General features: G+C 43.0%; 1 protein-coding gene across 2 annotated transcripts in view; it reads right to left on the reverse strand.

Moving 5' to 3' along the window:
• PRKCA (protein kinase C alpha) overlaps positions 1-25,588 on the reverse strand; it is a 343,109-nt gene extending 317,521 nt beyond the window's left edge. For both annotated transcript variants that reach the window (XM_090292657.1, XM_090292656.1), the window contains exons 1-2: positions 25,223-25,588; positions 21,990-22,021 (exon numbers count right to left, since the gene is read on the reverse strand). In XM_090292657.1, the coding sequence (XP_090148783.1) occupies positions 21,990-22,021; positions 25,223-25,395 (205 nt within the window). In that variant the 5' untranslated portion in view covers positions 25,396-25,588. The remainder of the gene's footprint in view (positions 1-21,989; positions 22,022-25,222) is intronic.
• Positions 25,589-27,649: the final 2,061 nt, after the last annotated feature.

The following is a 27,649-nucleotide window of genomic DNA, read 5'->3' on the forward strand; positions in this document are numbered from 1 at the left end:
ATAGAATATTCTAGCTTAATAAAATCTCTTCCAAACACTGACAAATGTTTGCTTGCCTACTGATCCGTTTTATCTTTTCTGATAGGGTGAGTAGGTATTACAGCTGTCTAACTAAAAAAATAATTAAATAGTCCTTTCACTGACGTATACAAATGTCCTGGCTGAGTAAATAAAGGCAAAGGGGCTATGGGTGGGGCTGATATCTCACTGAGTCACATACAAATGATCTGAGGACAGCTTATCTTCCTAGCTGTTTCCTTCTGTGTTAATACCCAAGAGGCAAACAGAAGGTCGAAGGAGATCAGTTCAGTAAAAACTGGGTGTCAAATGCACAAAAAATTTTTAAAAACTCAATGGAAGCAGGGCAACAGTTTTTACCCTGATTGGCTGATATAGACAGGCACTTCTAGGAAGCCATAACCTTAACAGCAGTGCATGGGAAGCTAGAACTACCCCAATGAACAACTGGGATGCATTTAATTGAACCATCCTCATGCTGTCCAAGGCATTCTTGCTCAGATACTGTCCTCATTCCCTTTATTTACTCTGTCCAATGACAGTAAAGCTCCAAACCCCACCAGCCCATAACACAATGCCTGTCTGGAAACCTCACCCTACCTACAGCAACAGGTCCTCCTCTTCCCTCTGCTTTCCTGCACCACAGCCTCTGGTTTTGGTCCTGCCTCACTGGCCCCCAACCGCCACCCTCTCTCTCTCTCGTAGGCTCATTCTTGCTGACACGGCCACCGAATGCCAGGATCCTCCTACACTGACGGCACTGGCCTTCTCGTCTTTTCACCCTGTGCCCTCTTCCCCGGGCATGCTTATCCTTACCATTCATTCAATCCCACCTGGGAGCAGGTGACTCTCTGGCCACCCTTCTCATTTCCAGTGCCCAAATCCAGCTGGCGTCTCCCTCCCTCACTTTGGAGACCTGAAAGGCACCTCTCATTTGACAGGTTCGAAGCCATGTGCTCTTCCCCAAAACCTAGTCTTCCTCCCTCTAGCTTGCTACACAACAGGAATGGCACCACCCTTCTGCTCTAGGACCTGCCCCTTCCCTCCCACACCCAGCTGATTTCACCTCCTCAACAGCCCCTGGGTGTTAGTAAACATCTTTCTACCACCACCTCTCCTGTTTCAGGAACCAAATCTCTCACTAGAATGAGGACTGGCCTGCCAGTAGGCTGCCCCATTCACTCCTGCCCACTGCGGATTAGTTCTCCATATAACAGCAGGTATAAGGCTTTTCAAGGAAATGCTGATCGGGCCACCTCCTTCCTGAATGCCCTTCCATGGATTCCCGTGGATAAAAGGCGAAATCTTTAACGTGGCCTAAGACCTGCAAGGTGGCCCCTGCCTTTCTCTCCAGCCCTTTCCCACCCGGCTCTACTCACTCCAGGAACAAGGCTGCTCTGGTTTCTAGAAAACACAGCGCTCCCTCCTTTCCCAGTCTTTGTGTTCACTGGTTGCCTTGCCCAGGAGGCTTTTCCTTCCTTCTTCTTCTAGAGAGCTCCTTTTCATCCTGGAGAGCTCATTCAAATTTTCCCTAGGGGAGATTCTCCTGACCCCCTGACTCCCTCGTTAGCCATGGCCAGAGGCCCCAGGCCCTCTCCTTTGCAGTTCCCTAACCAGCCTACCCTTATTTGTCCTGCTGCTTACTGGATTAGTGGCTGGGTCCCTTACGGGAGGGATTAGAGCATAAATAGTCTCAGCTTGGATTATCTATATCTCCAGCACTGGACACCATGCCTGGCAGATACGGCAATGTTAAAAGATATATATTATATATTAGTATATTGTATATAAACAGTCATCTAAAGGTTTAGTCTTTAAAAAAAAATTCTCCTCAAACCTGTCATACTAATATTCAAATAAAAGCTAAGTAAAAGATGACTTCAAATTTCAAAATCATGAGAAATGAGAAATAAGATATAAAGACAGAGCTGAAAGGATCAATTGAACTAAGTAATTGTTCATGAAGGACACAAGGTTACAGCGCTGATTCCAAATAGTTGGGGGTTATGGAAATTAGAAGATGACACAAAAATATAGGGTTTTTAAATAAACTGATTATCAAATGTAAAATGAAGGGACAATCTGATATCATTTTCAGATCTCCCCTTTATAAACTTTAAAACATCAAGATTTTACAAGCGCTGATTTTACAAGCCTATTTAAATGGAAACCCACCCCGAATCTGGTGAGCTCAGCAGATCTCAGGGAGGCCGAGTCTGGGGGGGGCAGGCCACTTCCCAACTCTGGGTAGGTTCAGCCTCATTGACCTCAACAACACCAAAGGACAGACAGCGCAGGCGCGCAGCAGACAGGCAACCACCAGGTTGTTCCCCAACCTTGGCCAGGGACAGAAAAGCAAACGCTCCTAGAAAGTAAAATGCTAGGACTGAAGTAGTCTTTTATTAAATTATAAACCGATTCCATGTGTCTTTGAAACCTCCCCAACTTAATGTTTGCTAGGCCTGACTATTTGCAAACATTTTATAACATCCCCATATACCACCAGGATATAAAACAGGAAGTTAAAGAGCACATTCTTACAGATTTTCGACATTTTATTATGTGTGCTGCCAGGGAGAGAAGACAACATTTGGATCCAAGTTGTAAAAATGGGGAAATTTCTTTAAAAAATATACATATCCATGAAGCATTTACCCTTCAAAAACAATATTTTAGATAAGATTTCGCAAAAATCAACAACATGAATCAATAATCAAGATCTATATTCCAATACTAACACAACCCAGTCACTTAGTTGTATGAGTCAGGCAACCACCTTTGACCTCACCCATAAAATAACTTGTCAACCTTTGACCTCATCCATAAAATAACTAGTCATCATTTGATTGTGACTATTAAATATGTACGTAAAGTGCTTTATACTGGAACATACACAAACAACATATTCAATAAGTGTTAGGTTCTCTTATTATTCCCAGCAACGAGAACAGTGCTTGGTGGATATTATGTACATATTTTAAGTAGATGATTGGTAGCCAGCCACACATGGAGGTCTTAGGGCCCTAACATCAGCCATAAAAACTACAACTTTACACAAATGGCCAGCTTTTTAAAAAAAGGGAGAAAGGAGGAGCGGGATGGGAGACAGTAATGGAAATTATTTAAAGGTCAAATTTGCACAAATAGGATTCGTGCATGCAAAAGCATGCAGTCTTATAAACTCAAAGTAATCCTGGGGCTCTATCTAGCTCAAAGGATTGTAAGCAAGCTTTCAAAAATAAAAAAATAAATAAAAAAAAAATCACAGCTAGTCACCCTCCAGCCTTTTCTCCTCTCCCTTAACTCTGTTCTCAAACAGTGCTGGGAACATTGCATCCTGGCTTGCCGCTTCCAACCTAATTTCCTCTCCCCTGCATTTCTGAATAGAGCAATCTGTACTCTCGCTATCGTCGGCCATCGCTGGGCTTAGGGTACCATTATCTCAGCCTTCACTATGGTTCCTACAAGATCAAACACAAAGCTCTGTAGTATTTTATTTCCTCTCCAGATTAGGAAAACAAGGGGGGACTGCGGAGTGATTACTTGGGTCACATAGTTCTAGAAAACACCACAAAACCAAAACACGACTCAAATACCAGATTTCAACTATAAGGAGGGCACATAAAAAACATTGCCTTGGACTAGAAGTCAGAAAAATTTAACATTCTACACGCTGCTAAAAAAGAAAAACATCATCGAGGCATGAACACGGCTTTTCTCATCCTAAACCAACTCAATCCCTGGCTTACGGCCAATTCCCAACAAGGATGGTTTGTTCTGCAAGAAACCTTCAATATTTCATGACAATATTTTTAGGGGAAAAAAAATCAGTACCATAGATTATTTTTCTAAGATATTGTGTTTCTATGGAAGAATGAAAAGGGGGAACTCTATAAAAACTGAGTAGCAAGGAGATTGAGTGCTTCCAGGAATCTCCAATCCTCAGGAGATGAATGAGGAGGAGGGAACCTGGAAACCAGACAGCCTGGGACTGACAAATAGATTTGGTCTTCCATGTCAACTCCGAGCACATGATATGTAATGGCTACTTGAAGTACTGGGTTGAGAAGGATGCTGAAGCTGAAAAAGGACCATGATTAATTAGCGTTATCTGCTATAGCAACTGGCAAGAATGTTCACTTTTACTACCCTTAACAGAGCCCAACTTCTCCATTTCAAAGTGGACAGCGGCCTAAACTAAATTCAAACCAAGATTAGCTAATTTCCACTCTGCTGCTTATTTGTCACATAGAAAGGTCTCTTCTGACTTTTTTTAAACACACTTATACATGTTGACTTTTTTTAAATAAAAGAGCTCTTTAGTGTCTAAGTCATACTTACCTAGTTACATTTTAAACTCCCCAATAAGAGAGAGCAGGCCCTCTAATTCTTACAAAACCCCTCCTCCTCCCCATCAATAGCTGGAGTGTGGTTCTGTACACAGCAGGCTCAAGAGTTGCTTACCATCTGCTTCTTCAAATAAGAACACACCAAATTCACCTCTCACGTGCTTACTCTCTTTGCCCCTAGATATTCCATTGTACAAAAATAACTCTAAAGCCCAATTTGATCTTGTGCTGGAAATTAAAAGACCAAGCACAAAAAAAGAGTACGTACAGCCATGTGGGTGAGGTTTAGACAAGTAAATGACTGTATCACAATTCAATTAACAATTCTTTCCACCGCCCCCAACAGGCAGACACACACCCACGCACGCACACACATACACACACACACACACACCCCCCTCTTGCTCACAAAAGTACTTACTGAAAACTAAAATTTACATAGAGGTATCATGAACACCACACATTTAGAAAGATCTCTGACAACCTGGTTTTCCACAATTAGTATGCAGATGTTTCCATGGTGCGTTGCAAAATTTAGCATAAACACGTTTAACTAGGTTAGCTGTTCTCAATTTTGGATATTTGAATTGAGGAAAAAACTCCACTGGTGTTCTTTCCACATTGGCATACATGTAACCAACAAGTTATAAAGGCATCTTAAAAACCATCTGACCCAGACTGAATCAGAGTCCAATCAATCAAACCTCTCAAGCCAGCTGCCAATCTGTAAAATCTACAGAGGAATAAGGAGCACTGCACTATGAGCAAAATTTCATGGGAAACTCATAGATCCTGAAGCCTAGCCCCCTTCCCCCCACCAGATAGATAATAAGGAAAAGAAGGGATGGAGGATGAAGTTGCAGAGTGCAAGACTTAAGGATATTTCCAATCATTTTTAAATGTACAACATTACAGTACAGTGTCTAAGCATAATCACTTGGATGATGAAATTAAAATAAATGCACATAACTGACGAATTTAAAAATCACAATAGCGGTTACTTTGGAGGAAAAGACAAGGCAGGTAGAGAACTTGGCCACGTTCTAGTACCAACCTGGGTAGTGGTTCCAGGAACATTAGCTTTATAACAAATTCAATAAACCACATATTTTGTGAGGTTTTATATATCTTTTATTTTACAAGGAAAGGTTTTTAAAGTATGACACAATTTTCTTTCCTAAGGATGCTGTAAAGTTGAACTCTTCCAATATGGTAGCCACTTGCCAGACGTGGCCACTGAACTTTAAACTTTAAAAATAAAACAAAAATTCAGTTCCATATTTCAAGTGCTTAATAAATGAGATGGCGCTCATGGCTACTGTACTAGATAGTGCAGCTTGGAGAGCATCCCCATCACACAAAATTCTATTGGACAGTAATAGTCTAGAAAGTAAGCTGGTTTTCCCCATCTCTGAAGCTCTGAATTTCTAACTCATTTCTCCAGAAAACACCAGGCATGAGACCCTTGCCCTTCAGAACAGGCTTCCATTCCTATCATTGTGCTTGTAAGTAAGATCCCAACAGTGAGAAGCAATATAAACTTTAGTGCCAGCAACCACAGTGACAAGCTGACCCCACCCAGAACAACATTACTCCAATGCATCGAACAGTCATTAAAAAAGGGAGGGGGGCAAGTGGTCTAATTTATAATCAAGAAAAACATCTGATTGTTCAGATGAAAGATCAGATACACTACATCCAGACAAGTGGCAAAAACCTATCATCTCCAAGACAAAGGAAAAATAACTAGATGCAAGGTAGGATCCTGGATGTAGAATCCTGAAACAGAAAATAGCCATTAGTGGAAAAACTGATGAAAATTCAAGTAAAGTTTGTAGTTTAGTTGATAATATTGTATCAATGTTAATTTCCTGTTCTTGATGATATTGTTTTTGATGATTATGTTATGTCATTTGGGAGAAGCTAGGTCAGAGATACACGGAAACTCCCTGTATCATTTTCAACTTTTCTGTATCTAAAATAAGTTCAAAATGAAAGTTTGAGGGGGGTAAGAAGATTTTTTCCAAAGGTTTAAGAGTGAGCCTGATGGACGCAGAACTCTAGTGAGAGCCAAGGATGGCTTAGTCACTTGAGATTGAGACGTGGTTGGCACAAGTCCCTGCTCCCCACCGCAGAACCATCAGATTTTTCTGGAAAACAGCCTGAATTGTTTGAAAAGAAAGGCTATTATTCCGAGCAGGTGATACGTTTCATAGAGCAGACACAACGGAGCTATGAAGAAGGTGACATAGGAGGTGACTACCCTTATCACTTAAGTCCTATCAAGAAATTTTTTAACTTTTTCATACACATCCAGTCAGCAGTGCTAATTCTTCAGCTAGAATTTCTTAATTTTGAGCATGGTTCAAAGACTCTTAGGCCAATAAATATGGCCAAGAATATCGTGGGGAGATTCACCAAGGGGGGGAAGAAGAAACCACCTTTTGGGGTTCATTTTTGAAGAAACTTGGAAATCTAGGACATGAAGGAAAATTTCCCAAGAAATATTTCTAAGATATATATTGTATATGGATTTAGAAAAAAATACTGAAAAAGGTATGCACAAATGTCCATGTTAGTTATCATTAGATGTCATTTTATCGTCGTCGGCAGCCGTCAGTCTCGAGAGACGATGGTGTGTAGCTTCTTAAGAGTCTATCTGCACCGCCGAGAATGGCTGTGCAGTCCAACTCGGGAGTGACACGGTATCTGTCTCCTCCCGTGTTGAATCGACATCTTGCGATGACGCTGGAGTGTCCTCTCCAGTGGAGCTGAAGCTACAGAGCCTGGGCAGGGTGATATGGAGGGTCTGCTGTTGCCCATGCAGCAGACCCCCCCTCTCTTCGCAGCTGAAGGATCCAAGGGAAAGACGGAGTCAATACAGCTTGGCTTCAGGTGCGCCGCAGGAGTTGCCGGTGTTGACTACAACGTCAAACCGCCTTAGGGACTCCGGCTCCGGATTTTCTGTCGGGGTTTACTCCCTTAGCCTTTCCCCTGAAGAGGTATGCCGCAAGGCAGCGGAGGTTTTTTGGAGTCAGAGTTTTCCTTGTCATTTTATATACTTTGTATATTTGCTATACTTGTACTTCTAAGAGCAGAACCTCAAATCAATACAAACTATGAAATAAAGGCTTGATTTCTGTATTTGGCTGTACAACTGCCCAGAAATAATTTCAGTTCTGAGGGTGGGGTTACTTATACAGAAGGGAAAATTATGAAATAAATGCTACGGTTATATTTAGTCACCATTTGAACAAAATCTTGTTTAGGGGTCTACTGAACATGTACATTTGTGGGTTAAACACTAATTTTTTATACATATATTTTCAGGTAATATAGGACATGTAAAATCAGCTCTGATGTAATATCTCAATGTAAGATTACTAGTAGACTAAGAAACAGAGATGTAACCTGTTCCCAAAGAATCATGGTAAAAGATTTAAAATTAGGCAAAAGTAAAAAAATATTTTCAGAGTCATTGTCCTTGCCCATGAATTCTCCAATTCCAATGCAAAGACCTAACCATTTTTAATACAATGTTTTAAATGAGGTCTTTACATGTAATTTCCATACTGGTAATCTATAAATTATAAAAGGAAAACCTATTGTTTACTCAGTAAAATTCCAGAACTTAGAGCAAGAATCATATTTACCTCTAAAGCACATTGCCAGTTTTCAAAGAAAATAAAAAGAACCTTCTTTGTTTGCAGATTTCATGCCTTTTTAAAAAAACAAAACAAAACAGGGTTATTGGATGAGCACCTATACTCACTGACAATAGCGCTTAAGATTCAAGACTACTGTACAGAGTGCAGGTAAGTCCAAAGGTCTCTGAGCTACCAAGAAGTAGGGAGGTAGCAGTGGGCACAGGGTCACTACGTGGATGTTGAGAACCAGAGCTTTAGGTGGTCTCACTCTTGTGGTTGTGTTTACAGCAAGCCACTTAACTCTTGCCAGCTCCCCAGCTGTGCATTCGAGGACCTCAGCTACACAGTCCCCGTGTTCCTTTCTTGCTTTAAGCTCTAGGAGCATGGTTCTTCCCGAACCTGTGACGACGGAATTCAGCAGGAAGGTCAAAAAAGGTCAGTGCTTAAGTGTATATGAGGTTCAGATGTTGACCTGTTTTTAAACACAAGCATGTTTTTATCGTCTACAAATATATAATTTAAGCAATATTAAAGCTGATGTTTAACAAGAGAGCTATCCTGGTTCTTTTTTACTGACCAAAAGTTTAGCCCATCTACCATGGACATATTCTACCATTTCAAATAAATACAAATAAATAACTTTTTAAAAATCCTAAGAAAAAACTTCCTCAGTTTCAGCCTGTTACGACAAAACAGGTAGAATATCACATATAACTTGACATCGAAGGAACATATAAGAATTAAGTAAAAACAGGCCAAAAGTTAATGGCGCTCTTCAGAATTTTAGGCTAAAACTTGGGCCTACATTAATTCTCCACCAATAGGCAAGTCAGTCAAAAGCACTTTGTTCACAAATGATCCTATCAAACTTAGTATGAATGCTTTCTATCTCTCCCAAGCTTAGCCTTTAAATTTAAAATAAATTGTGAAAAGCGTTAGTATTACACCTCTCATTATCGTGGTAACTGAAGAAGTTAATCAGCCCAGAGCCGTGCCCATGAGTGATCCTATGCTCTCTAGTATGTTACCTTTTATCTTAATTATCCTTCCACGGCATTTCATTAGATTCCCTTAGACCACCAAGGCAACTCTTAAGCATACCGACTATTCCAGCTCCCTCCCAATAATTCATCTTTAAGAATACAATCTTGCAAGTTAATTTGCACCACACAAGCACAGACTTGGCTCAATACCATCAGTGCTGTGGTGTGCAAGTAAGCACCAACCAACACACACACACACACACACACGAAAAATAAGGACAATGTGTCTCCCAGTCTATATCCCTATCTTGAGTTTGGACCTAAAATATGAATGAATAAATGCATTTAAATAAGTAAAATCAGTCCTGCATGCTTCTGAACTGTTTAAAATTCATGAACATCCTGGCCAGTGTGTCTCAGTTGGTTGGAGCACCATCCCGTACACCGAAAGGTTGTGGGTTTGATTCCCAGTTGGGCACCTACCCATGTTGCACGTTCAATCCCCAGTCAGGGCACATAAGAGAAGGCAACCATTCAATGTTTCTCTCCCCTCCCCCCTAACCACTCCCTCCCCCCACCCCCGCCTAAAACCAATGGAAAAAAAATGTCATCAGGTAAGGATAAAAAATAAAAATAAAATGAATGATCATTTGATTTCTAAAGGCACATAATGTGGTATAGAGAGAGATAAAATGAAATCAAAACAAAAGAACGATGACGTTTTCCATGTTAATGAGTCACTCAGATCAAAGTAACTAATGTGAAACTAAAGCGACAAAAATCACCTTAGCGATCAAACGCAGTGTGTGAAAGAATTAGATTTACTCAAAAGATTTCAAATTAGGCAAATGACTCACAACATGTTATTTTATAATCCACCTATGAAATGGTAAACATCCTTATGCTTTTTATGATTACAACTGCATTTTTAAAAGCACATTTCTTGTTTAGAATATTAGAAAATAAGTATGATTTAAACTTTCTACACTGTAAATAATTATCAAGTTGCAATATCTTTTTTTTTTTTTAATGAGTTATCTCCTGTTTTCATGTTTTAGGATAGTTACACAGTTAGATGCATAAATTCAACAGGAAAATAATTTAGGCTCATTTACTGCCAATTAATTTCAACACACATCCAAAGGGAAGTGAACAAAAGCCTTTACAAGCCTGCGCCTAGCTTTATTGAATCAATGAGTTTTATCAATTACAACAAACAGCACCACATATCAAACTTTATTAGAAAACCTGGGGGAAGGAAAAAAACAAATGAAATTGACAATAAAAGGGACTGGCTACCTGTGCGTATGTATAGCTTCAGATACTAAAACTCTCCTGCCATCTAACACCCTTAACTGAATCCACCTGGTCTCAAAGCCACAAGACGACAGGGAAGCTACCCCTCTGGGTCCCGCGTCTGTCCCGCAGAGCGGGCACAGTAACGCCAGCTCCCACAGACTGGCAGCATATCGTTGAGTACATGTCACCTTAGGGCCAGTATAATGTCAAGTTTTGTTTTGCAAATCTGAAATCAGATGAGAACCCATCCATGCTCCAAGCTGGGCTGCTGTGCAGCACCCCTTTACCATCCTGTACAAAGGTTTCTGATTAGGGTTATAACACATTCTCCTGAGTTTGGCCCCCAAGAGAAGGACGGAGTAAGTACTGATAATGAACCAGAAATTCAGATGGAATATGTCAGGATGCAGTGTTTCAAATACAAAGTGCTGATTTTAAATACATAAATGTCTTCTTTAGGCTTTCCTTTATTAATGCATATGAACATACCTAGTATAACTCAGTGCACCTGTCACCTCCACTCATAACTTCCATGCAGTAATACCTGTACTTCCGTGATGCTGTAATCAACAGCAACAACTTGGTAACAGTACAGACCCTTGGCATAGCGCCCAAGCAGCACACTTTCTAAAACAAGAAGTTATTTTCCCAGTTTCGATACAATAGACCTTTCATAAGGATACAAGCTTTAATCACCTATAATTGCAACACTGTTCTGAAAAGGAAGCATGACATACAAACAAAAAGACACAAAAGGAAATAGTGTATTAGTGTAAAAGAAACAATATATGGGGAGGAGCAGGAGCTCCACATGCCCCTCTCCAGTCTCTTGTTGGGGTTTGGCACTGACTTCTCAAATAAGTGTCTGGCCTCCCTCCTGGTCTAAGCGGCTCCCGAATGTATGAGTCACATTCATCCTTGTCCTTTTGCTCATGTTATTTTTCTCACATTAGAACATCTTCCTGCATCCGTCCAAAGGAAATTCTATGCATTCTACAGAGCCCAAATCAAAGCCACCTCCTAACAAGCCCAGAAACGATCTTCTTCCTTCTCACATACTTCAACACTATTTCATTCAGACATATTACAATGAGTTGTTTCATCGAAGTTCCCTGATACCAGAGATACCAGACTGTCCCTGCCCTGTTGTGTCTGGCACAACAGAGTAACAAAGGAGGTCCACATGTCTGGCTTCACTCCCACGACAGGTAGCAAGCACGTAAATGTTACTGAGTTGAACAACTCATTCTTCCACACCTCCATACGCTTGTTAGTGTTGTAGTTTAAGTCTGACACGAGGGGAACTGTGAGACAACCGAGAGAAAGCACTTGGGTTAACAGCATGGAGTCTGGACCCGTACTGCCTGGGTTCAAATCCCAGCTCTGCCACTTTCTAACTGCGTGACCTTGGGCAAGTTACTAAACTTCTCTGTGCCTCAGTGCTTGATTCCTCATCTGTGAAATGGGGAAAATACTTTTCAGAATTGTGAGGATCACAGTTAATGAGGAGTGCTAAGGCACATGGGTGACTGGTAGTGCTGCAAGTACAGGAAAGGATCTACATCAGACCTGGGGCACGGACGGTGAGAGGAGTCAAAGCCTCTCTAAAACAGAACTCGGCTCTCAGAACTCAGCTGTTAACTGGACTCTCCTCTTGGCCCATTTCTCATCAGATCGGTGCAAGCTGGAGGTAAACTTGTAACACCTTCACATCCCGTATTTCCACCTTCACTATCTCTCTTCTGCCTATTGAGTCATCCCGAATAATACAGATGGGGCCTGTACTTCCCAAAGTGCCAAAAGCAGTGCTATTGGAGAAACAACACAGCAAGTAAGAGAATTAAAAATGAACTACCCTCAGGCTAATCTTCCTTTGTGAACGCCCTCTTAAATAATTCTTATCTTGTGCTGACAATTAATCAAATCATTTCCCTCCATCCCATTTTTTTGATAGAAATCTATTTCCAGAAACCATTTTCCACTTTGTATAATTTAATAGAGGAGACTTCTGGCCATGATGGCAGCGTAGGCAGACAAGGCTCACTTCTTTGCACAACCACATCAAAATTACAGCTAAAATATAGAACCATCACTCAGAACCATCAGAAACTGAGGTGAAGGGACGTCTGACAACTACAGAATTAAAGAAACTACATCCACCCAGACTGGTAGGAGGGGCGCAAGTGCAGAATAGGCTGGTCCCACATCCATGTGTGGTGGATAAAAATTTTGGGGGGGCAGGTACTCAGGAGTGAGGAGTCCCAGCCCCACACCAGGCCCCCCAGCCCAAAGTTCCAATACCATGAAAATTAGTCCCCACAACTTCTGTCTGCAAAAACCAGTTGGGATTAAGTCAGTGGAAGAAACTTCTGGAGCCCCAGGCAGTTCCTCTTAAAGAACTCACACACAGACTCCTGCTGAGCTCCAGAACTGGGGTAGCATCAGGCTGGTGCCACTTCTGTGACTCCATCAACCTGGCTAACACTATTTGTTAGGCCTTGGAGATCCCCAGAGACTCCACCCCACCCAATTTACAGCCCACCCAGGCTGCTTTTCCATATGAATGGCTGGTCTTGACTCATGCTGCACAGCTTCCTATATGCTATTAAATAAGTAACAGCTGGCCTCAGGGAGCTCCAGGCCTGGCACCAGCAGCAGCCAGCCTAGATTCACAGCCTGGCTTTGCCTGGGAATCTCCAAATCCAGCATAAGTAGTAGCCTCCTCAGATTGCCTTGTAGCTCAAGACAGGGTGGCCCCAGGCAAAACACAGGTGGGGGCTGACCTTGTTCTGCACTACCTGGGAAATCCCAGGGCCAGTGCACCCAGTGGACAGCTACAGACCATGTTGGAGCACCACCATCCTGTCCCTGCACAGCTGATCCTCCACAGAAGGTGGAGTTTGGTGGTAAGTGATCACAGCCAATCCTTGCAGCTGACTGGCCTGGGTAAATCCCTCCTGTTGATCTGCCAACAGCAACCAAGGCTCAACTACAAGAGAAAGGTATACTCAGCCCACCCAAAGGGTTCACCTCAACTATTCAGCTTGGGTGATAGGGGAGACTGCGCCACCGAACCTACAGGACACCTACTACATTAGGCCAGACTATCAAGAAAGGGAGTCAAAACAGCTCTACGTAATACATAGAAACAAACACAAGGAGGCTGTCAAATCAAGTAGACACAAAAACATGGCCCTAATGAAAGAACAGATCAAAATCCCAGAAAAGGGGCTAAACAAAATGGAGTTAAGCAATCTATCAGATGCAGAGTTCAAAACACTGGTTATAAAGGTGCTCAAGAACTTAGGGAGGACTTCAGTAGCATAAAAATGATCCAGTCAAAAATAAGGGATATGCTAATTGAAATAAAGAACAATTTTCAGGGAAACAACAGTAGAGTGGATCAAGCCATGAATCAAAGTGATGATATGGAAGCAAAAAACCCACCAATCAAAAGAAGAATTAAAAAAAAAAAAAAAAGACAGTATAAGCAGCCTCTTGGACAACTTCAAGTATTCCAACATTCACATCACAGAGGTGCCAGAAGGAGAAGAGAAAGAGCAAGAAATTGGAAATTATTTAAAATAATAAAAGACAATTTCCCTAATTTGGTGAAGGAAATAGACATGCAAATCCAGGAAGCGCAGAGAGTCCCAAACAAGATGGATGCAAAGAGACCCACTCCAAGACACATCATAATTAAAATGCCAAAGGTTAAAGATAAAGAAAGTCTTAAAAGCAGCAAGAGAAAAGAAGTTAGTTCCCTACAAGGGAGTTCCCATATGACTGTCAGCTGATTTCTCAGAAGAAACTTTGCAGGAGAGAAGGGACTGGCAAGAAATCTTCAGTCATGAAAAGCAGGGACCTACAGCCAACACTGCTCTACCCAGCAAAACTATTACTTGGAATAGAAGGGAAGATAAAGAGCTTCCCAGATAAAAAAATTAAAGGAGGTCATCATCACCAAACCATTATTATAGGAAATGCTAAAAGGACTTAAGAAAAAGATCAAAACTATAACAATAAAATGGCAAAAAAAAAAAAAAAATGCAAATCTATCAACAAATGAATCTAAAAAACAAACTAAGCTAACAAGAAACACAGACAGAACCACAGATACAGAGAGCATTTCGATGGTTGCCAGATGGGAGGGGTACTGGGGGAATGGGTGAAGAGGTGAGGGGATTAAGAAGTACAGATATGTAGCTACGGAACAGCCAAGAGGATGTAAAGTACAGCATAGGAAATGGAGGAGCTAAAGAACTTCTACACATGATCCATGGACACAATTAATCGTGAGGGGATTGCTGGGTGGAGGGGGGGTACCAAGGGGTACAAATCAGGACAACTGTTATAGCATGACCAATAAAATATTTAAAAATCTAATAAAAAAGTTTTTGGGTTTTTTTTTTTAATGTAGCCTTAGTAATTTTAATTAGATTTGACTTTTAATACTGTGCCAGTACTGAGACACTTATGTATCAGGTTAAAGTCTAACATGAGGTTTCAAAGTTTGGTAGAAAACAAGACCTGAAATAAAGGGTTTGCCATGGAAATTCTGACAGACAGCTGAGGGAGGACAGCGAAGCCTTAATTCTCTGTCATCAAGAAATGGTTCATGTTTCCCTAACAGCATCATTCTTTCCTCTCCCCATACAAATCCAGGCTTTGTAAGTACCCAGCAAGTTTCCATTCGGCTCTGAAACGTGTTTTCTGCACAGCTGTTAGGATCTGGACCCAGGCCCCGCCCCACCCCACCAGCCTGGTCAGCTCTTCAGCCCACTTCTAGAAGGGGGATCATGTCCCAGGCTCCGTGGGGTGCTCCTGGAAGGAAAGCACATAAAATGGGAAAGCTCTTGAAGGTCCAGCATAACGCACCATTTAGTTAATATCAGTTTGTCTTTCCTTTCCATTGAAGAAAACCTTTAACGCGATTGTAATTCGGGTATAACCCTTCTCCTTTAGCATCCCCACAGCCACTCTCCTCCAGTCCTCGCACAGGGAGGCACAGAGACCTTTTGGGTACAAGCAGTTTTAACACCGGAATCAACCAAGTGAGCTACTACCCCCTCTGGAGCATGACAATCTGGTTTCCGCTATTAGCAATATGAAATAAAACAGAACATTTAAGCAACTGTACCCAACACGTGTCCTAGAGCTGGTTTTAATCCCCACCCCTCCAACAACCCCGGACACTTCCCCTCCTGCTGTGGCCAATAACATGCTTGTTTTGTTTGTGGCAATGAGATTCATTTTTTTTCTTTTTTATAAAACATTTTTTATCCTCACACAAGGACATTGTTTTTTTTTTTATTGCTTTGAGATAGAGAGGGAGAAAGGGAGAGAGAAAATGAGAGAGAGAGAGAGAGAGAGAGAGAGAGAGAGAGAGAGAGATCAATGTGACAGAGAAACATCAGTTGGTTGCCTCCTATATGCACCCCAACCAGGGATTGAACCTGAAACTTAGGTATGTGCCCTGACTGGGGATTGAACTGGCACCTTTCAGCTTAAGGGACAACACTCCAACTGACTGAGCGGCATCGGCCAGGGCCAATAAGATTCATTTCTGATGCTTGGGTTCTTTGGTAAAGACAGAAAGAGAGCACATGAAGTGGTTTATTCCTATTACATTCATTTTGTAGGTTTAGAATTACGTATAACTTATAGAGACAATTAAAATTTTCTGCTCCATGTTTTAAATAAGTATGCTTAGCTTCAGAAAGTACAATGCTTTTTCTTAAGCCATCTAAAGATCTACCCGAGTTGACATACCTTTGGACTGTAAACTAGACTTAAATAGTAGGCAGGCAGAAGTCACTGTTACCCTTCTGGTTATGGACATTCATGTCCTATCTCTAACATTTACAGGGTGTCCTCCAAGTGCCAGGAATTGCATTCAACACTGGAGGCAGAGAAATAAACCTCAGTTATTGCTCTCAAGGTTGGCAGAGGAACAGACAAAAAAAAAAAAAAAATGATACAAGACGAGGGCAAGACAGCAGGATGTGAGAATGTCCTGCTGAGGAGCTGGAGTGCGGCTGATAGGGAAGCTCTGAAACTAACGCTATTTGGAAACTAGAATATTCTAGAAGGAAAGTGAATGAGCGAGCTAAGGGTTCATGGGCCCCCCAAAATTAAATTTGAATAACACCATCCAGGAGAGGGAAACACTCAGAAGGCAGGAAATCATTTCATCATAAAATTAAAGGAAACTTAAATGCCAGATTTCTCCAAAATAGATAAATACTAGGTTGCTACTGCCTAGGAGGAAGAATAACCACTCATCCGCATAAGCTTTGGGGGAGGGGGTTGTGTGAATGAATAAAAAACAAAAACAAAAAACACCACTTTCACTTAATGCACTCAGTATGCTTCCAAAAGCCACTCATCAGAAATCATTTCATGACATGTCTAAGCATCACCGGGGAATACCCAGCACTAGCCTCATCCACGTGTCTGAATCTCTAACAAGCATGAAGGCATCCTTGTGGAGGAAAACCACGGATGAAAACAAAAGCAGCTTTAACGACCCACCTCCACCGTACGTTGCCATATTTTAGTGTTACTGACAATTTCATTTTCAAAGCTGAAATAACACTGTGATCTGATCTCAGTGCAAAACGTCCCAGTTTCAAATTATACTCCTTCCACGGGCCTGTCTTTTTGGAACTCAACAGAAGAATTCATCTGTAAGTAGGTCGCATAGCTCCTACGTTGAGGTAATTAATGGAAAGGGGGGCATGCCAAGAGGCTGACCCCTGTTTTGAAACTGAAGGATGGAAAATCCTGGCATCAGGTGGGTACGAGACTTATTAGGGGGTCACTCTGTAAATTACATAAATGTCTAACCACTATGCTGTACACCTGAAACTAATATAAAATATTGAATGTCAACTATAATTGGGAGGAAAAAAATAAAAGTCCTGGCATCAGTTCTGAAAATCAGTGGCCTGTTGAGGCTTAGGGGTGGCCGACACCACACAGAGGGAGGACGAACACCCCACACTGTGCCCAACCAGACCTCAGCTCCTTCTGTCTCCTGGCACTCGGTGTCCGCACTTGACTCCCAGATCCTGCAGACCAAGGGGAATAACTAGACATCCTTTTCTGAAAAGCTGCCAACTCAATCCCCGTCTGTGAAAGGTCACCCTCCCTTAAATTGGCCTGGTTTTCTGGAATTCCTCAGCTCGTACAGCCAAGGAAGACTCCTTTTTTTCTTCCCTGAAACTTCAAATTTCATTCTTACAGAAGGAATATAAAATACCACCCTGCTCAGGGGAGCTGAAGGAAATATGCACCCCAAAGCAGGCCTTCCACACGGACTGTCATCAGCAAAGGCGGAGGGAAGTGTTTTAACCCTTAAACACTGAACAATGCAGAGTGTTAGAGAGAGTACAATATTTGGTTTGTTCTTAGCAGGGAAGGAGCTCAAGATTCAAAAGTGCTTCCCAGTGACAGACTGAAGGCAAGCAAATGTAAATCAGTCCCCCCGCAGGCAGACCCCCCCCCCCCCAACATCCCTGAGTCCCTCCTTCAGAGCCAACAGTCCCCTGCTGTTCAAGGTCATTGGCAGGATTAACCGTTGATGCTCTCCCGTTAGGGCATCCTCATCAAAGAGCCTCAGTTAGCAACAATTTTCATTTGTGACATTAAACAAAAGAGAAAGAATAGGAAAGGCAGGAAAAACAAGCCGAGGTGAACCAGAGGTAACAGACTGGGAGTGCCAGTTTGGCACGTCCAATAAGCAGGTCACACTTGGCGAGGCTGCTTCTAGCGCTGTAACTGGAGAAGCACGTGGGTCTTGCTAACACTGAGGAGGAAAAAAGTGAGCTGGCTCATCCCCCTTTCCAACAGTGAAAGTAGCAGATAAAGCTGTTTGGGCTTCAGTGCCCCCAGAGGAAGAGAACCTCTGAGCAGCGGAGTGGGTCCTCTGGCTCTTGAGTACTGCCTTTGGAAGCAGTCAGCACAGGACAGAAAGCCCCAACTGCAGCCAGACCTTCCGGGTTTGAATCTCAAGTTCATCAGGGACCAAGGCAGACAAGCCCACTTTCCTTTCTCCCTCTCCTTTCTCTGAAAAATAGAGGGGCAAGGGCCAGCTCGCCTCAGGGAGATGAAATAAGCACAGGGCAGATCGAGCCAAGCCTCCCCATGATGCCAGACAAAAACCAAAAGGCAAATTTGCGTCATGTCATTTCAAAGGGAGAGCTTGTCTTCATCTCTGAGAACCTTAGGAAAAATGTTCCATGGCTTCCAGATCTACCCTGGACCCTCCCCTTCCTTCTCCCACATCTTTAAGGCCCTTGGTCTCTCACTCACAGTGGGATGGATCCTCCTGTGCTCCCTGCCCTGGTAATTGATATGTGCTCAGCCCTACCCAGCTCTCTTCGGTAGTTTCCCACTTCCATGTATGTTGTATCCTGGAGAAGGGAAGACATGGAAATAAACTTACATGCTTTTTGTACCTGTTTGGAAAACGTAAGGCTTTCTAAATGGCATAGGTTACAAACCCAGTTTTAAGGACAAAAACGGACTTACTTTCATTTTCCAATCCTCACTAAACATTTACTGAGCAAAAGGATGGCCAATATTTTGGATTGAAAGCTATCACACCCCATGAATATGTGAGCCTTTTGGAGCATACACACCTACAGGTAGTGTATCTACTGAACAAAGCAACACAGCATACTAAGAGCTGGAAGAGGCTGCCTCCATCAGGTGAGGACACTGACGGATAAGGAAGACAAAGAATAGTCTCTAACTGCGGCGGCCCTGGTCAGAGCGCGCGTTTCCAAACACACGGATGAGAATGAGTTTTTCTCCTGAATAAGAATATCAAGCAGAACCAAGAGGAAACGTTTCAAGTTAAAGAACATTGAGAAAACATTCTAAAATGGGCAGATGGTATAAAAATTAATTTCAAGCAGAGCACCAAGACAGGAAACATTCGGTAACTATTGTGCAATTAAAAAGCACTGTCCTGAGCTACCAGGTCTTTAATTAAGTTGCAACAAATAAGATACAATGGATTGACCGGCTTGCCTACAGGAAGTTAAATACACATGACACATACTGAAATTGTAACAAGCAGATAGCACGTTACAAATAGATCTACACTTGCACTGGCTTCTGTAAATTACAATTTGTAAATGCAGTAGGGAACTTCGGGAGAGTTCTGACTTAATTCTTCACAGAAGGAAAGAACGGTGTGTAAAGTACATAGTCACTGCTCTACTTTGTCTCATTTGTAAACCCTGAATTCAAATAACAGGTCAAGTAAAGCAAGTCACAGAACAAAGACAAATGACTAAAACATGCCTGAACACGTGCTCATCCTCACCCAGGAGATGGAATTGGGGGGAGGGGAGGCAGGGAAGGCACCTGTTCATCTACCAGAGCAAAAATGAAAAAGACTGCTATTAATCAATACTGGTAAGAGTGAAGGAAAATAGGTATTTCTCAGAGATTAATACTGAAAATGTAAATTGGAAACTATTTGGAGAGCAACTTAGCTGTACTCATTAAAATTTAAATGTATACACACACTCTTCTAGGTATCTATTGTAGGAATACCTACACAAGTGTCCAAGGATTTTATCAACGGCAGTGTTTGTGCTAGTAAGAACTGAGAAACTATTCAAATATCAGCCAATAAATAGGTGAATAAATTGGCTCTACCCACACATGTAATCACTAAATACAATGAGATAGAACTGATGTTTTAACATGAAAGGGTGTCCACTACACACAGAGCTGAGCGAAAAAATTAAGTTGCAAAATGATTTTTGATCTCTTTTTAAAACACTAAGTGTGTGTGATTGAGTGAACAAATGGATGTCTTAGAAGTTATAACTGAGGGTGGAAAGGGGGAGGAGTATACAATTATATTTTCATAGTGTTCATAATATTCATGACCACCACTTTTTGTAATTTAGGTAAAAGGGAGGTACGCTGAGACTGTTAACCTGATAAGTCACTAAAATTCAATAAGTGCTCTGTCAGGAGGAACACTTCAGGTTCCCCCTTGTACCCTAATAATGTAGCCACTCTGATTTTACCAACAAAATTTGCTCCGAAGAGCAGGTCTGAAGGGGACCAACTTGATCCTGAGGTTCTTTATATGCAGAAAACCATAGTTCTTGAAATAAAGTACCTACTTTGCACTAAATATTTAGAAAATTTAGTAGTTTTTCTCATAAGTTTCCATAGGTCCCCACCAAACACATTACCAGTGTGAATCACATTAGCCCACAATCACATGTTTACATATTTAAACCACCTAAACTCATGTTCAAGTGTAGATCCCAACACTGCCTACCAAATTCAGGTCCGCCAGTTTGAGAACTGGGAAGAGTTAACACTTTCATCTTTTATAAAGATACAGGTGCAACACACATTTCTTTTTATTCTCTTTTTTAAAGGAATATTCCTTGACCCCTCCCCCACCACCATGTAACTCAAAATGATTTATTCAGTAGGGGTTTTAATCAACATTGCAAAGAAAGGTAAAGTTTTAGTTATAGCATAAAATAGCTGCATTTGAAATCCTTAGAAGACGTATAGGATGGTGGCAAAAAGTAGGTTTATAATTGTTCATATGGAAAATACAAGAAATACTGTACAAGAAAAAACTGTTTTGCATACTCATAACTGTAAGCCTACGTTTGCCCCACCCTGTATAAAAAAACCACGTTCACAAATTTGCATATTTTAAAGGTAATCAACTTATTAGTACAACTGTAAAGTTCAAAAAGCACACACAGTGTCTCTCTCTCTAATGCACTTAATATTAAACAGTGTTAGGATAATATTTTCCAGGCTAGGATGTACTTTCCACTTGCCCTATTAATAAACCTATGCCCAGATGGGAAATGTTACCAGAACTAAATAAACATAATATGGACAGTGAGCAGGAGAGCCAGAAGGTAGGCTAATAAACCTCGGATACATTCACAAAGTAGAAAATGCATTAAAAGAAAAAAGTTTAAATAGAATGGAGTATAAAAAGTTATATATTTGACATATGAAATGGAAAGTATATAAAAAGATATTTGACGTCTGTGAAATGCAACTACAAATCAGAGGAAGAGACTAATTGATTTCTTTCCAGATGAAATGGATAATAGTATCATATGTCGTCTCATATTTAAGCTGAAGAAAAAATGTGCCTCAGACTACAGCAACAGTCATCATCAAATCATCTACACAACTTTAAAACGTGTGAACTTTGTTCTGGATGACAATCACTGATCAAAGAACGAACAACTTCCAGTATAATTAATGTGTGGTCTCAAATTAGTTAGGAGTCCGACTCAACTCATGGGTAAGAAGAAATTAACAAAAGCGGAGGAAGAACAAGAAAAGCCAACCGGCTGCAAAGCGATTCCATTTTTTTCTGAACACCCACACAAAGACAGCAGTTTCTGACGCGAATGTTCTTGGCAAAAGATAAAATTACAGGAAGGGGTATTTTTTTGTTTTTTTCAATGAGAAAAAGGCAGCTCTATATGTAGATTACTAGACAATACCGCATGATATTTTTAAGGCCCAGATTTAACTTAAGGGCCTCATATTTTGAAAAATATAAGTAACTTTGTTGGATAACAAAGAAAAGAGGACTAGAAATACAGTTCCGGTGTGGGATGCTTATCTCATGTTGTACGTACTGGAGAGTAAAATCGAACGTGGCAGCTTACCTTGGCACTGGAAGCCTTGTTTCCCAAAACCCCTGAAAAACAGAAACAAGAACAAAATATCTTAACATATTTTGTGCGGGATGCCTTATTTTAAGTCAGTTATGTGCCGAACTATTTTACGGAGTTAAATGTACATAAAACCCAATGATTTGATAAGAAAAACATGCCTAAATTGCTCAGAAGACTGGAAATTCAAATTTGAAAAAAATTCTGGCCTCTAGAGGCTCACTGAGCTATTTCGATGGATCAAAATTCTTTCCAAATTTTTATACTAGTATCAACACTTAAATTTCAAAACAAGAACATAATTGGGGCTAAGTTGTTGGCCACAATATTCAATAACATAAAGGACCTTATGGTTTAAAAAAAAAGAAAGTGGCTTAGTTGGTCCCTAAAGACTGACTGAAAATTATTTTTTCTCCCTCAAAACAGCTAAAAAGTGGCTTCCTCATTTGTAATGAATTTAAGACATTATTTGTCTACAAATTGCCAAACAGCACCACTCTTAATATTAAATTTTGGCTTAAAGGAGCCAGATTTTACAAAGTATTCCTATTTTTGCATTTAAGATCATGATCTAATTTTTACTGAGAACCAATCTTGTTCCTGTAAGTTACTTTAAAGAATTTACGAAGTGGAGAATTTTGACATGAGCATTAAATTGCAAACATGGTTCTAACTAGGATGAACTGCATTATTCGTCATAACCTCTTGTTTTATGTAGCTTTTTAAATTTACAAAGCACTTCATATATTGTTATCATTAACTCGTCATTTCCACACACACACACACACACACACACACCCCAAAAAAACCCATACTTAAAACCCAAACACTTATCAGTGCTTTAATATATAAATAAAACTCAACTCAAGGACCCAGAGAAACAATAATGAAAGAACACTGAAAATTTAAAACCCCTGCTAGACAAGCCTGGGGAATATTTTCCTAGAACTTCCAAGTGGGCTGCCTTACAGTTCAGTGGAGAAATGCTGCAGGGGTTACTCAGGGCAGAGAAGATAGGGCGACCTTTATTTTCCATTTCACCTTATACCTGGTGACCGGATGCCCCACATCAGCTCACCAGGGGTGAGTCCTTCAGGGCAACTGATAGTGGAAAGACATCCGCTACCCTGGATATGTATGCTGCAGTCCCTTTTCTAACTTACCTACTCCCTGCAGAAGTCACCGGCAACCTAATTGTCCCTTTTCATGGGGTTTCGCAACTGACAGGGGAGGCAGAAGGACTCCCCTGAACTAAACGCAATTATCTTTTCCCTGATGCGCCAAGAAGTTATTTTAAATGGACATCCCAATGACCTGCTCCTTTGAGCACAGTTGCTCCATAGGCTCACTGCACAATGAAAATCATTCGTGGAGGTAGCTGTGCTTTTCAAAAAGTGTACTTTTGAGCAGATTTCTGAAAAGGAAAGGAAAAGCGAAGCACAGTAGCACCACGTTTGTGGGACTCTCCCTTGGAGAGGATATTCCCCAGGCGCAAAAGATGCAAATACAGCTGTCCATAAAAAACTAAGTACCTTATTAGCACCATGTTTGTGGGGACTCTCCCCTTAGAGGTAATGTTCCCCAGGTGTGATGGATTCAAATCAAGCCACGCATATGAGAACAGTTAAATGTGGTTAGCACCACATTTGTGGGATTCCCCCTTTGAGATGTTTTGCCCCAGGAGGGATGGATTCACACAGAGCCACCCCTGCTACTCCCTATAGAGCCCCAACAAGATAAATACGACGCACAGCCAGCTGGTGGCAGGGTGCACTCTGTGGCACTGCCAACCTTGCAAAGCTCTCCATCCATCCCTCTGAGAGGCGAGAGCTAAGGAACCTAGCCACAGCTCTGACTTGGGGATTTGTGGAAGGTATCCAGGCACAAGAGGTAGAAAAAAGGCAGGGTATCTGATGACCTGGGGGGGAAAAATTTAAAACGCTACAGCTCCTCAAACTGCATCACCTGGAGTTTCCTTAAATCCAGCTTTCTAAACTCTGGGCTTGGGGGGGGGGGTGCCACCCATCTTTCCAGCATCAGCTAATAAAGCTATAATTGCCTCACCAATAGAAAGTACAAACAGGGTGGGGGGAGGTGGAGGAAGGTATAGGGGGGTTAAATGGTGATGGAGTGGTAAACAGAATATACAGATGATGTACTATAAAACTGTACGCCTGACACCTATATAATTTTATTAATACCATCTCAATAGTCAATTTTTTTTTAATGTTAAAAGCATGTGCGATTTTACCTAGTTTTACAGGGTTCAGGGGCCCCTGAAACCCATCCATTTATCAGTTCCTCCCAAACCCCTCAAGACCCCTGAGTTAAGATTAGCTGAGTTCACTGGAAATTACCTGAACTGACACCTTTAGCCCTTACAGTATTTTTCCTTAAATAAGGCCTCGGTCCTCGTCTACAGGGTTACAGATCTAATCTCGTGTTGACAGGGTCTATTTTAAATGACTCCCTCTGTCCTTCTGCCATTTGCCTGCTGTTTCATCTGCCCCTCCCCCGCTGCAAGCTTTCAACAGTTTGCTGCCTCTCCTCTCATTGGGCTCACCCAGAAAAGTCAAAGTCTTTCCGTGCCCAGTAGATACAAGCTACAGTAGGCAGGAACCCAAGGCTCCAGTGGAGTCCACGCCCGATGGGAAACATAAAATAGCACCCCCCCCCCCACCGCGCCCAGCCTGGCTCGCCAACAACTTGGACCGCGCGGCGCAGTTGCTGGCTGCCGCGGTTACTCCCGGGCGTGTTCCCCGGGAAACTCTGCCCTCTGGATTCTCCTTTTCACTTTCCCCTTTGCTCACACCCGGCACAGGGCTGCTCCGCTGTTTGCTGCTCCGGGCGCGCCCGGGGAAACGCGGCCGCGGGACCCATAGAGATCAATGTCACTACCGCGCGCACGGCCAGCCTCCCCCTTGGGGTAGGGGTGTGTGAGACCGGGCGATTACTTCCCTAAGAGTCCTGCCCGCGTGTGTGGCCGTGGGCCGGGCGGCTGGGCGCGCGCATGTCATTTCGGGCGAGAGTTTGGACTCCCGTCGGTTCTCCAAGTTCCCCGAGTGAGTCAGCCCTGGAGTGGACACGCCTGGAACCCGGGCTCGGGGAGTGAGCGAGGGTCCCCGGGGCAAAAGGTCCGCGGACTAGGGCGGGACTGGCCCCACTCGGGGGCTCCGCGAGAGGGCTCCGGAGCGGCGGTCCATGCGCCGCGTCCCGCGCGCACCTACCAGATGAAGTCGGTGCAGTGGCTGCAGAAGGTGGGCTGCTTGAAGAAGCGGGCGATGAATTTGTGGTCCTTCACCTCGTGCACGTTCTTCTGTCTCAGCGCCCCTTTGCGGGCGAAGCGGTTGGCCACGTCCTGAGGCGCCGTGGAGTCGTTGGCCGGGAAAACGTCAGCCATGGTCCCCCCCAACCACCTCTTGCCTCCGCCGGGGAGCAGCAGCCCGGGAGGGCCGGGGGGCGGGGGCGAAGGAGCGGGGCCGGTGGCGGAGGTCGCTGCGCGGAGGGGCGGCGGCTGCGGCGGCCGGGAGAGTCGGGCCGGAGCGAGAGCCGGAGCTGCTCGCTCGCTCGCTGGCACCACGCTCACTGACAGCCCGGCGACCAGCGCTCGCGCTTCCTACTCTGCGAGGCAGAGGCGGCCCGGAGCGGCACCGCCCACCGCGCATGCCCGGGGCGCGGGAGCGCGCGCGGGGGGTGGGGGCGCGCGGGCGGGAGCGCGCGGAGCTAAGCGGCGCGGCGAGGACGCGCCTGCTGGGGGAGCCGAGACCTCCGCGCTGCCCGAGCAGCCCAGGAACAGGAGGCGGCGGCCTGGGGAGCACCAGGCCGAATTTGGGAGCGGAGGCGGACCCGTTCTCCTTCGCCGCCTTTTTCTTTTCCTCCTCTTCCTCCTCCCGCCTCTCCTCCCTCCTCTGCTTCCGCTCCCCTCGCTTTGCCCGTTCTTCCCCCGTCTTCTTCCTCCCACTTGCTTCCTCCGTCTCCTCTCTCTCCTCCTCGCTTCTATTTTCTCCTCCCCGGGTCGAAGGTCCGCGTTGCCTCTGCAGGGCCAAGAGGAACCCCGGGTCCCAGGACGGGGCTCCACGCCGCCTCCACCTCCTGCCGCCGTGTCCGACCTGCCTCCACGCGCTCCCGCTCCGCACGCACCGCAGCGGCCCCTTCCCCGTCTTCCAGTTTTCATCAGCTTGTATCAACTTGCGGTTTCACGTGGATAAAACCACTCCACCTGTGTATGCCCTGACGTGCCCAACCCCAAGACCGTCACGCTGTTTATATATGGGTGGCAGGGCAAAGGGAGCGATTTTAAGTTTCCCTCATATATGGGATATAAAACTGAAATTCATAGACACAGACAACTTTGTGGCGGTTACCCGAGGGAAGGAGGCTGAGGGGTAGTAAAAGGGTAAAAGGAGCCAAATACACGGTGACGGAAGATGATTTGGCTTTGGGTGGTGGGCACACAATGCAATCTATAGATCATGTACCACAGAAATGTTCACTTAAAACCCATATAATCTTCTTAACCAATGTCACACCAATAAGTTTAATTTATAAAGTAAAAAATAAAAAATCATTGAATATTGACCCTTTCACCTGCTTCCAATTGGCCTATATTTCAGGTGCTCCTTGTATGGACCTCTGATTAGCAGGTAAGTTGGTTAAAAAGGACTTGTCTTTAGTTACTCATCCCCTTGTTGCCTGCCAGAGTTACAACGTGGATCATCAGGCTTTCTTGATTTAACAAGTCCAGAACTTTAATTTAGCAGTCATTTGCATTCTAAGCTAATTACTTCAATACTGGCAGGTGCAGAGTGCAGCCAGTACATTTGTAAATCACCAAGTAAAACTGCTTGTGAAGGATAGCTGGCATGCATATGCAAAGGACGCACTGGGGATGTGCCAACTAACCACTTGCTGAATATTTATTAGTTCTGCCTGGAGGATGCTAAGGAAAGCAACCATCTCCCAGCATATCCTTAGTGTTTCATTTCATGGTCAGTTTCACTGGGTTCACAAATCAACTTCATGAACTGAAGACATCAAGAAAGAGAACACACCACCTCACACCTGTCTGAATGGCTATCATCAGAAAAGTAATAAGTGTTGGCGAGGTTGTAGAGAAAAGGGACCCCTCATGCACTGTTGGTGGGATTGAAAGTTGGTACAAATACTATGGAAATCAGTATGGAGATTCCTTAAAAAATTAAAAATAGGCTGCCAATAGATGCAGCAATTCCACTTCTGGGTATTTATCCAACAAAAACAAAAGTATTAATTCAAAAAGACATATGGACCCCTATGTTCATTGCAACATTGTTTACAATAGCCGGGATATGGACATCGATAGATGAGTGCATGAAGAAGATGTGAGATCACACACGCACACACACTGGAGTATTACTCAGCAATAAAAAAGAATGAAACCTTCCCATTTGTGACAACATGGATGGACCTGGTTGGTATTATGCTAAGTGAAATAAGTTGTATAGAGAAAGACAAATACTGTATGTGGAATCTTAAAGAAAAAATGAGTAAACAAATCAGAAACAAACCCTTAGAAACAGAGAACAAACTAATGGTTTCCAAAAGGGAGGGCGGTGGAGGATGGGTAAAAAATAAAATAAAATGCCATTGACATCCATAAATACTGAAAGTAAGAA

Source organism: Furipterus horrens, unplaced genomic scaffold, assembly GCF_987537825.1.
Source record: "Furipterus horrens unplaced genomic scaffold, mFurHor1.1.pri manual_scaffold_11, whole genome shotgun sequence".
NCBI classification, from domain to species: domain Eukaryota; kingdom Metazoa; phylum Chordata; class Mammalia; order Chiroptera; family Furipteridae; genus Furipterus; species Furipterus horrens.